At 42.2% G+C, this 12,449-nt stretch overlaps 1 protein-coding gene across 1 annotated transcript; it reads right to left on the bottom strand.

Moving 5' to 3' along the window:
• Window positions 1–9,040: 9,040 nt before the first annotated feature.
• Window positions 9,041–9,982, bottom strand: Tas2r39 (taste 2 receptor member 39). The gene has a single exon (XM_052172847.1). It carries the CDS (start codon window positions 9,980–9,982, stop codon window positions 9,041–9,043), a length of 942 nt encoding a protein of 313 aa, XP_052028807.1.
• Window positions 9,983–12,449: the final 2,467 nt, after the last annotated feature.

The raw sequence follows: 12,449 nt of genomic DNA, 5'->3' as shown, positions 1-12,449 counted from the left end.
CTTCAGCATCTGAGATTCTTTCTTCTATCTCTTGTATTCTGTTGTTGATATTTGCATCTCTGTCCCCTGATTTCTTCCCAAGGCTTTCTATCTCCAAAGTTGTCTCCCTTTGAGTTTTCTTAGTTGTTTCTACTTCTGATTTTAGATCCTGGATGGTTTTGCTTAGCTCCTTCCCTTGCATGTTTGTGTTTTCCTGTAATTCTTTAAGAGATTTTTGTGTTTCCTCTTTCATGAGCTCAGCCGGTTGACCAAAGTTCTCCTGTATTTCTTTAAGAGATTTTTGTGTTTCGTCTTTCATGACCTCAGCCTGTTGACCAAAGTTCTCCTGTATTTCTTTAAGTGTTTTTTGCATTTCCTCCTTGTTGGCTTTTGTATTCTCCTGGATTTCTTTCAATGATTTTTGTGTTTCCCTTGCAAGGGCTTCTAACTTTTGATCCATTTTCTCCTCAATGACCTTCATGTGTTCCTGTACCAGCATCATGACCAGTGATTTTAAATCCAAATCTTGTTTTACTGGTGTGATGGGGTATCCAGGACTTGCTGGTAGAGGAGAATTTGGTTCAGATGTTGCCATATTGCCTTGATTTCTGTTAGTGACGTTTCTGCGTTTGCCTTTTGCCATCTAGCTCTCACTGGTGTTACTTGGTCTTGTCAGTGCTGGACTCACCAGTGCAAGCTGCCCCTTCCCCGTTGGCCTCTGGTGCACAGCTTACACTCTGCACTGCCTATAGACAGGGTGCTGTTTTCCAGGCTGTTCAGATCCCAAAGCAGGCACCTGAAGGCTCCCGCTGGGGCCCGCAGGATTTATTGGAGCACACCGACTTTTCCCAGCTGGCCGCCCGGAAGCCCCCACTAGCCTCTTGAGGGACCTGGAGATGTGGCGACCACCCAGGCTGATCTGAAGCGGAGAGATTTGAGCTGGGGGCTTCTGCCTGAGGCCTTGCCCCAGATTGTGTCTGTGGACCAGGTGGAACCCGTGTGCACCCCCAGGGAGCTCCGAAGGTGAATGTTGCTGTGACCTCCCCTGTGCTCCGCTCACTCCGCTGGGCAGCCGATTTCCCCAACCGGGCTGGCGCACACTAGGTTAGCCTTGTCGCCTGGGCCCTGAGTCCAGGCAAACGCCTGGGAGGCCAAGGTCCGAGCAAAGTTCCCCTAGGGCTATGTCTGTTATTTGGGTCCGCCAGGTGACCCGGATGGCGGGCGTGCGCGTCCGCGCTCCGCGAAAGCACTGGGAGAGTCTGTTGTGCTAATAACCTCCTGGGCTGGTTGACACACAGATGGCCCACCAAGCCGCTCAGTTCTTGGGGTCAGTCCTGTGCCTTTTGGGGCCTAGACCCCCGTTTTGTTAGCCTCAGGCTACGCTTGTTAGCAGTCTCTGCCCTCCCGAGCACTCTGGCTCCTGTAGGCAAAATGGCGGCGCGTGCACCGGCCGGGGCAAAAAAAAAAAACTCCTGGCTGGGTTGGCGCCCCGATGGCCACTCGAACAGCCCAGGGCCTGGGTGCAGGCCAACGCCCGTCTGGCTCAGACCCCTGCGGTGTTGGGCCTAGGATTATGTTTGTGTACCTCAGTCTGACCGATCTCTGGAGCCCGGGATCAAGATGGCGGTGAGTCTCTCCTGACTGGCGGGCAGCCGAGTTCTGAAGTGGCTTCCGTGCAGCGAAAGGCTCTGCAGAACCGCAGTTGCTTGCCGCCCGGCTGGTCAGCGAAGGTCAGTGGTCGTGGGCGCAGGGCCTAACTGGACCCTGTGTCGCCTTGGTTCCACTGCTGATGGCCCTTCAGCTGGAGCAGCCACTGCTACCGCCGCCGCCGCCGTAATGTTTCTTTATTATTATTGAACTTGACTATTTTATCAATATCAATACCATACTTTCCATAAATTCTATATTCTTTACTTTTATTGATGTTTTACTATTGCATTTTTATTATTTAGTTTCTTCAATAGCCAATCCAATTTCTTCTCATACTCACCTCGAAGTGACTTTCTTTTTTTTTTAAACATTTTAATTGATTCTTTGTGAATTTCATGTCTTGTACTTCAATACCACTCATCTCCCCTCCCTCCATACCTACTTTCTATACTTGCAAACTTCTCCCCAAAACAAACTAAAGCAAAAGGAAACAAAACAAAACCAACAACAAAGAATTGTCAACTGAGGAAACTGGAATGGTCAAGAAATGCCTAAAGAAATGTTGAACATCCTTAGTCATCAGGGAAATGTAAATCAAAACAACCCTTAGATTTTACCTCACTCCAATCAGAATGGCTAAGATCAAAAATTCAGGAGACAGCAGAAGCTGGTGAGGATGTGGAGAAAGAGGAATACTCCTTTTTTGTTGGTGGAATTGCAAGCTGGTACAACTACTCTGGAAATCATTCTGGTGGTTCCTCAGAAGACTGGGCATAGTACTACCTGAGGACCCAGCTGTACCACCCCTGGGCATATATCCAAAAGATGCTCCAACATATAACAAGGTCACATGCTTCACTATGTTCATAGCAGTCTTTTTTTAAAAATTAGATATATTCTTTATTTACATTTCAAATGATTTCCCTTTTCCTGGTTCCCTCCCCCCTTGAAAGTCTTATAAGCCATCTCTCCATCCCCTGTGCCCCAATCAATGCCCTTCTGCTTCCCTGTCCTGGTATTCCCCTACACTGCTGCATAGAGCCTACACAGGACCAGGGGGCCTCTCCTCCCTTTAATGTCCAACAAGGCCATCCTTGTAACACCATGTGAACTATCTGCTTGATGTTTTTGTCCCTGGGAGCTCAGGGAGTACTGGGTGGCTCATATCATTGTTCCTTCTATGGCACTGCAAACCCTTTCAGCTCCTTGGGTCCTTTCTCTAGTTCTCCCATTGGGGACCCTGTGCTCAGTTCAATGGTTGGCTAAGAGTGTCCCCCTCTGTATTTGTCATGCACTAGCAGAGCCTCCCAGGTGACAGGATAGCAGCCTTATTTATAATAGAAGCTGTAAAGAACACAGATGTCCTTCAGCAGAGGAATGAATACCAAAAACGTGTTACATTTACACAATGGAGTACTACTCAGCCATTAAAAACAGTGAATTCATGAAATTCTTATGCAAATTGATGGAACTAGAAAACAACATCCTGAGTGAGGTAACCCAATCACAAAAGGACACACACGGTATGTACTTACTGATAAGCGGATATTAGCCCCAAAGCTCAGAACACCCAAGATACAATGATTCACAGACCACATGAAGCTCAAGAAGAAGGAAGAGCAAAGTGTGGGTGCTTCAGTCCTACTTAGAAGGGCTAACATAATATTCATGGAAGCAAATATGGGGACAAAGTGTGGAGTAGAGACTGAAGGAAAGGCCACCCAGAGATTTCCCTATCTGGGGATCTATCCCATATACACTCACCAAATACAGACACTATTGTGGATGCCAAGAAGTGCATGCTGATAGGAGTAGGATATAGCTGTCTGCTGTGAGACTCTGCCAGAGCCTGACATATACAGAGGTAGATTCTCACAACCAACCATTGAACTGATTATGAGGTCCCCAATGGAGGAGTGGGAGAAAGGACTGAAGGTGGGGAAGGGGTTTGCAACCCCCTAGAAAGAACCACAATATCAACCAACCAGAGATCCCATGGTCTAAACCACCAACCAAAGAGTACACATGGAGGGAGGCCATGGCTCCAGCCATATATGTAGCAGAGGATGGCCTTGTCAGGCATCAATGGGAGGGGAGGCCCTTGCACCTGTGAAGGCTCGATGCCCCAGTGTAGGGGAATGTGAGGGCAGGGAGGTGGGAATGGGTGGGTGGGGGTACACCCTCATAAAGAAGGGGGAGTAGGATAAGACAGGGGGCCTCTGTGGGAGGAAATGAGAAAAGGGGATAACCTTTGAAATGTAAATAAATAAAATACTTAATTTTTTAAAAAAGCACACCTTGCCATGGAGGCTGCAATGTGCCTACAGCTTCTGTGTTCATTGCAGTGAGTCATTGGTCTGTTCCAGGCCTCTGGCTTCTGCCACACTTTCAATACTGGATTCTCACCAGGGAGACTCATCTTGGATATCTTGTTGTGGCCCTGTGTCATGGGGATCCTACAGCATTAGTTCTGCAAGACTGGCCCCATCAGATGCTCCAGCACTTCATGGATGGGATAGATGATGGGTTGGGCTAGCTCAAATTTCAATATCTGGCCCTGGGTGGTAGATGAGTTGGTCAGCACCAGCTCTTCTGCATCCACACCGCCAGGACCAGTTCAAGTGAGGGACATAGCCAGCTCTCCTGTCTGTGGCACCTGGTGAGGGATGGGACCAGTTCGTTCATGTCTGCTCCATTAGGGCCATCTCTCCTGCTGCTGCTGGGTGACCACCCAGATATGGCCCTTGGTGGAAGCATGGGCTGGGAATTTACCATGGCCTCAGTGGTGGTTCAGGTTAATCACACGAAGCTGTTCCTCAACACCCTCACATAACCGGGGCCTTCTTTCTGCCTCTTTTCACAGGACACAGACTGTTCTGTTTCCCTTTTTATCCCGTCTCTCCATCACATACTTGCTCATTGTAGTGGCACCCACATATACTGTGTCTGCAAAGACATCTTCTTTTAAAACATCGGATGATTAATTGTTTGTCCAGCCCTTAGATTTCAAGGAAATAAATTTCTGGTCAAAGTAAAACACAGCACAGGAAAACTGCAATTCAACGTAGAGTCATACAGTCTCATGGGTGAATTGGTACCACAACTAACTAGAGAGATTATCCAATAGGCCAATGATGAGAAGTCACCATAACATGATATTGAGTCCGTTGTGGGTCTCCACTCTGCAGATCCTGATTATCTTTCTGGGCTAGGGTACTGCTCATGCATGGTCAATGTTCTCAAAGGAAGAAGACATCCGGCCACTGGCACTTGTGTTTGTTACTTGCACCAGTGATGGACAGAGTAAATCATTTACCAAGGAGTAAGGATAGCAATGGCCTTTATAATTCCTGTTTCTCTTCTCTTCATAGCACACACATTGCTTACCTTCTGTTCCTCTTAGATCTCTCCACCAACTATTTGCATGCTTCCTTCTCTCCCTTCACTCTACAACCTACTTTCTTGCTTCAACCACGCCCAGGCTGCTGAGTGCCAATCACAGCCCACTGTCTTGTCTCTCTATGCAACTTTCTGAATGCAACACTGCTGAATTATTACTTGTTTTAGGAACAAATAATAGCTAATGACCAGCTTAAGCATGGGGATATAATTTTATTTTTCACATGATCTGAAAGACACAGATTGTGAAGACTCATACTGATGGTAAAAATCACTTAGAAACATCATTAGTATCCAGAAGACAAAGGACTCAACCATAGAGAGATTCCTATTAGATTTACATATAAGCACTTATAAGCAGATTTTTCTTTGTTAGAAACTTCAGGCCACACTCTTCAGTGTGAAATTTTTTTACCGCATGTTTAAAAAGAATAAAACACTAACAAAACAAACCCTCAAAGGAAGCTGAAGCCAACTTATAAAAGCAAGGAAACAGAAGTGGGAGGTCAGAAAGTGCAAAGTAAGGGGACAACTTTGCATTAAGTACCACCCAGTGCAATAAAGAAGCTTCCCTGAAAAGGCTGGGAACAGCACTGAGCTACATGTAAACACATGAGTGTTTAAAAGGCAGTTTGACCATATGATCATTTATCCTTATGCAAGAAATTCTAATGAAACTCATATCCAAGAGACATGAAAGTAGGACGGGAGAGTCTTATTGGGAAGTAGGATTTCAGCAAGTGAGGAGGGGGAATAAAAGGTTAATAGGATGAACATGATTAGGATTAATTATGTGCATGTATGAGACTTTTAAAGAAGAGAAACAAAACTGAGACAGATAACAGAGGAGTGTTTGTAACAAAGCTGATGGAAATGCTTCTCTACCTGCATTGGGGTTCTACCCTGGTAAGTTCACCATAAGGCAAAAGTATTGTAAGCTCAAAATGCATCCCATATATTGATAAACTCTTAGAAATCCAAAAAGATTGTTATCAGAGTCATCATAAACTGAGTCCCACCAGTGTTTATCTTATAGGGCACATCATTACAACAAAAGTGGAAGATAGGAATTAATTTTACTACTTCCAAGTAGAGGGTCACAAGTGTATTGATTAGCAAGCTAATGCCTTCACAGACAAGTTAGTGAAAAATGTGTTACTGAGTGCTGTTTTGACTGTGAACCCCAAACTTTGTAGGTTGAAAATGACCTCCTAAGTGCCATTGGGCACTGGGTGGGCAGCTCAGTTGTAAAGTACATGTTGTGTAATTGTGAGGACTTGAATTCTGCATCTTTAGTGTTTACATAAAATGAATCTCACAACACATTTGTAATATCACATCATCTCTTTGAAATTCGTAGGCTGGATACCTTGAGTCAAATGCTTCTGTTCATCTTAATTCTCACAATCACATTCTGCTTAGCACCACAGAAAGGGCTATGGCACTGAGGTTTATCAGCACATGGAGTATTTACTTGAGAGACACAAATCACATAATTCAAGTAGGCAAGCTGAGAGTTCACAGAGAAGCACCACTGAATATCTTATACTGATTTTTTGAGTAGACATGAAAAACATCTTTGTGGTCATGGACTGAAGGTTGTACAATGACAGAAAGGCATAAAGCAGAGTAAACACGTTTTATGTACTTAAGATACTTTAACTGCTAAAGAAGTCATCTGCTAATAATTGTCACACTATTCCAGAATTTTACATAGGAATATAAATAAACACCAAATATGTATTCTTGAAAACATAAATATTAAAGAAGAAAAAATCCATATTTTTGGTTGGCTATTCTCTCAGTGTTTGCTTCATCCGCTGTGCCTCCATTTCTTGTAGACAGGGTAAATTTTAGGGTTGGTGTCCATGTCACTCCACTGGGATTCCTGCCTGGCTACAGGAGGTTCTTTCTTCAGGTTTCATATCCCCAACCTTGTGAGTCAAAACTATGGCTCCCCATTGATTTGTGGGCACCTCACTTATTCCAGGTTTTTGGGTCCTCCTTGAGGTGATGCCCCAATGTCCCCACCTCAGTTACTTGCAGATTTCTATTCAATCTCATAGCCATGTGGCCATCTCTCCGGTCCCTCCCCACACCTTATCCTGACCGCTCTACTCCCCATTTCCTCTTCTATTAAGTTCCCTCTCTCCATCTGCCTTTTATGATTATTTTATTCTCCCTTCTATGTGAGATTCAAGCATCATACTTGAGCCTTCTTTCTTATTTAGCTTCTTTGGGTCTGTGGAGTGCAGCATAGGTATCTTATATTTTATGGCTAATATCCACTTATAAATGAGTACGTACCATGCATGTCCTTTCAGTATTCTTTTTTGATTATTTCATGGAAAATTTTACATAAAAATTGTAGATATAAAAACTCTTTCTAAAGTAATTGAAGGTGGAATTAGAAGCATGATAAAATCAAAGATTTACATTGAAAACATTTCTGATAAAATATATAAAAGTATATAGAAAGGTATATTACAATTGAAGATTATCATGAAAAATAATGCAGATAAAATGGTAGACATAAAAGAAATTACTAAATTAATTAAAGGGGGAATTACAAACATTTTCTGATAAAATTGAAGATTTACATGAGAGATATTTCATTAGCCTATGTCTTTTTATTGGGGAGTTGAATCCATTGTTATTAAGAGATATTAGGGAATAGTGATTGTTGCTTCCTGTTATTTTTGATGTTATTTTTATATTTGTGTGGGTATTTTTTGGGTTTGTTGGAAGAAGATTACTTTCTTGCTTTTTCTAGGGTGTAGTTTCCCTCTTTTTGTTGGCATTTTCCATCAATTATCCTTTGTAGGGCTGGATTTGTGGACAGTTATTGTGTAAATTTGGTTTTATCACGGAATATCTTAGTTTCTCTATTTATGATGATTGAGAGTTTTGCTGGGTATAGTAGCCTGGGCTGGCATTTGTGTATGAGGTCTGCCCAGGATCTTCTAGCTTTCATCATCTCTGGTGAGAAGTCTGGTGTGATTCTGATAGGTCCGCCTTTATAAGTTACTTGCCCTTTTCCACTTACTGCTTTTAATATTCTTTCTTTGTTTAGTGAATTTGGTGTTTTGATTATTATGTGCCAGGAGGACTTTCTGTTCTGGTCCAGTGTGTTTGGAGTTCTGAAGGCTTCTTGTATGTTCTTGGACATCTTGTTCTCCAGGTTAGGGAAGTTTTCCTCTATAGTTTTGTTGCATGCATCCACCCATAGAGTATAAATAAATTCAAAACATATAAGTCATGTTAATATTGTAGTTTGCATATAGAGGATTTTTTAAAATTAAGATCAATTCTGTAGTGAGATTCTTCTTGTGTGTACTTTTGCATTTCCACACATTTATAAAATCACTTATCAATAAGTTGTCAGATGCTAGGTTTTAGTTTAAAGGATGCTTTTTGTATTGTTAACCTTGGGAGGTCTTCTCAAATTATTTAGCTTGTATCTTCAGAGGTTGTACACAAATTCATTTTCAGTATTGCTTAGAAAATTCCCATGTGGTTGAAAGGCACATGAAGAGGGAAAGAGAGGAGTTCAGGAACTCAAGTTTTAGAAGCTTCTGCTTTGGTGTCTTTATCCACTATGTTTGCACACTAAAACCACCTGGAGTACTAAGAAAAGCTTCTAAAAACACTAGAAGTCCTTATTTAATTATTGTGAAATGCAAAGCTGTTCTAGATGATGTTTTACAGTTAGACATATATAGTCCAATTTGTAGTGGATGTCAAGGGTCACTGCCTTAGATAGAGGTAGGAGATAAACAGAGTTCTAAGGACAAAAATATATTAAATATCACAAAGACTGTGCCCACAAAGCACTAGAGACAATTGATGATCTATCCTGTACACAGACTTTGCATCAGGTTTAGGAATCAGGTTGGGTTTGATAAAGAAAGGTGTATAGAAAAGAGAGATCCAGGTAAGGGAAATGTGGGGCTCATTGTCCATTTTGTGGGGTCCCCCATGTTGGGTGCTAATCTCAGAATATATTTTGTAATTACTGATGAAATTGGGCCTGAAGCTGCTTCCATGTTCTTCTTAATCCAGGATTGCTCTGAATCAGTAAAACTGAATGGCCAGCTGGGTAGACAGGCAGAATGATTCTGAGCACAATACTCCAGAAAAGACTGGCATGGAATATGTTGGATGTGGACAGAAACAGAACAGCTGCATTTAAAATGTAGAGAAAGAGAAAACAGCTTGTTTCCTTGATAGCCTGCATATGAGCCTCTGTGAGGGCATTTTTGGAGGCAGTGGAACTGTTTCTCATATTCAGGGTGTGTCTCCTGAGAGAAAAAATCAGAAGAGTAGCTGTTGCAATGAACATTGTCAGAGGAGGGAGTATTCCCAAACTGAATAAAAAAGACACATTGACTACATTGGTCTCAGTGCTGTATGGTTTCATTGTGAAGTTGCAGGTGTTGATACTTAGAGAACTGTTGTTGTACACAGTGTACATGGGATTGGAGAAGAACATGCTGGAGCTGAAGGAAATGAACACTGAGAGCCCCAGAAGCCAGGGCATTAATTCAGAGATTCTCCACTTTAGCTTGAAGAACAGTGGGTAAGAAAAATTGGCAACCTTCACAAAGTGGAAGAGACTAAGCAAAGCAGCAAACCACAGGCTACAATAATTTAAGAATACAAAATTTACATTTAAGACTCTATATAAAACACTGTTGTAAAAAGAATCATTGAATATGGACGAAGTTGTTTCTATCAATATGATGCTTTGGAGGCCTATTCTGGATACACTCAGAAGAAGCAGAATCCTAGCAGTTATGGAAACTGCCTTTTTCTGAATCCATGAGACTGCATTCACAGCCATGATGATCCCACTTGCGATGATACCTATGGTGCACTCAGTGGCCACAAGTGTTAAAATCAAGATGGATAATGATAGCATATCTTGTTTCCAGTAGTTCCTGGGTTCAGCCATCCCGGGTGTTTCCTCCTTGGAGCCTGCAAGAAAATGTGTGCCCGAAATTCATCCAGAAGCTTCCTGACAACTCCTGTGACCTAAGCCATAGGAGGAAGAAGTTCATGTACCATTCCTAAATATATTCAGTTGGTTTATCTTTTTAAATAAGATAAACTCAATTTGTTTATTCCAAAATTCTTGTATTTAAATATAGAGATGCAAATGATGGAATTATTTGCTCTCAAGCCCTCTCCCTAGATTTGGATGTGTTTATGTTAGTTAGGTCTGGACTCCCAGGGAAGCACCTGTATGGCTTCAGGATCACAAACTACAACATGGTATTGAGAACAATGCTTTTGACATCTTCATTTTAAAAATTTAATATAATAAACTAAGTCACTATTGAGTAAGTTTTCACTTGTGAATTCAGGAAATGACCATAAATCAGTGATCTCTATGTGAATATTTAGATATCAATTTGCAGTGACAGAATTTATTAAATTCATGATATGTATGTATGTACTCATTATTTTGTGTATGTACTTATTTTGTGATAATGTCCAAACAATACATACATATACAAACACACACACACACACACACACACACACACACACACACACACACACACACTCACACACTTCAACATTATGCAATTCTACTATATTCACTTTGTAGATGAGGAAATTCAGTTAAGCAGAGATTTATTTATTTTTATTTTTTTAATTGAATATAATCTTCATTTACATTTCAAATGGTAAAACCTTTCCCAGTTTCCTCCCTCCTGAGAACCCCCAACCTGCCACCCCCTGCCTCCAAGTATATGCCCCTCCACCCGACCCACTCCTACCTCCTCCCCTCAATTTCCCTTTGTTGGGGCATCTATTGAGCCTTCACCTGACCAAGGACCACTCCTCCCACTGATGCCTGACCAGGCATTTCTCTGCCACATTTTTGGCTGGGACCTATTTATACTCCTGGGTTGATGGTTTAGTTCCTGGGAGTCCTGGGGTGTCTGGGTGGTCAACATTTTTGTCCTTCCCATGGGGCTGTAAACCCCTTCAGCTCCTCTGGATCACCCTCCGACTCCTCCATTGGGGACCCCACACCCAGCCTAATGGTTGGCGACTAGCATCTTCCTCTGTATGTATAAGGCTCTGGCAGGGCCCCTCCTGAGACAACCATAGCATGCTCCTTTTGGTATGTACTTCTTGTTGTCCATAATAGTGTCAGGTTTGGTGACTGTTTATAGGATGAATCCCCAGCTAGGGAAGTCTCTGGGTGGCCTTTCCTTCAGTCTCTGCTCTACTCTTTATCTCCTTTATTGCTCCTGTGAGTATTTTGTTCCATTTCTCAGAGGAACCAAACCATCCTCACTTAAGTCCTCCTTCTTGAGCTTCCTGTGCTGGGTGAATTGCAACTTGTTTACTTTGAGCTTTTGGGCTAACACCTGCTTATTAGTGAGTGTATACCATGTGTGTTCTTTTGTGATTGTGTTACCTCACTCAGGATGACAGGTTCTTGTTCGATCCATTTGCCTAAGAATTTCACGAATTCATTGTTTTTAATACCTGAATAGCACTCCATTGTGTATATATACCACAGTTTCTGTATCCACTCCTCTGATGAAGGACATCTGGGTTTTTTCCAGCTTCTGACTATTATAAATAAGGCAGCTATGAACATAGTAGAGCATGTGTCCTTTTTACATGTAGGAGCATCTTCTGAGTATATGCCCAGGAGTGGTATAGCTGGCTCCTCAGGTAGTACTATGTCTAATTTTCTGAGGAATCGCCAAACTGATTTCCAGAGTGAATTTACCAGCTTGCAATCCCACCAACAATGAAGAAGTGTTCCTTTTCCCCCACATCCTCTCCAACATCTGCTGTCTCCTGAGTTTTTCATCTTAGCCATTCTGACTGGTGAGAGGTGCAATCTCAGTGTTGTTTTGATTTGCATTTCCTTGATAACTAAGGATGCTGAACATTTCTTAGGTGCTTTAGAGCCATTAGAGTTTCCTCAGTTGAGAATTCCCTGTTTAGCTCTGTACCCCATTTTTTTCTATTTTTTAATTTATTGATATATTTATTTACATTTCAAATGATTTCCCCTTTTCTGGACCCCAACTCCCTGAAAGTCCCATCAGTCCCCTTCCCTCCCCCTGTTTTCCCACCCAAACCTTCCCATTTTTAATAGGGTTATTTGATTCTCTGGAGATTACCTTCTAGAGTTCTTTGGATATATTGGATATTAAATTAGCCCTCTACCTAATGTAGGGTTAGTAAAGATCTTTTCCCAATTTGTTGGTTTTTGTTTTGTCCTATTGACCATGTCCTCTGCCTTACAGAAGATTTGCAGTTTTATGAGGTCCTATTTGTTGATTCTTGTTCTTAGAGTGTTGCGCCTGACTTGACCAGCGAGAGAAGACACAGCACATGAACTCTTCTTTGAGCAGTTAATTCAGGAGCCCTTGAACAATCTTCTG

Source organism: Apodemus sylvaticus, chromosome 2 (genome assembly GCF_947179515.1).
Source record: "Apodemus sylvaticus chromosome 2, mApoSyl1.1, whole genome shotgun sequence".
NCBI classification, from domain to species: Eukaryota; Metazoa; Chordata; class Mammalia; order Rodentia; family Muridae; genus Apodemus; species Apodemus sylvaticus.
Note: the sequence above shows the minus strand (reverse complement) of the source record. Positions and strands in the feature narration are given on the sequence as shown.

What these genes read in the sequence shown, in the direction of transcription:
- Tas2r39 (XM_052172847.1), bottom strand. Translation starts at nt 9,982, where the DNA reads ATGGCTGAACCCAGGAACTACTGGAAACAAGATATGCTATCATTATCC.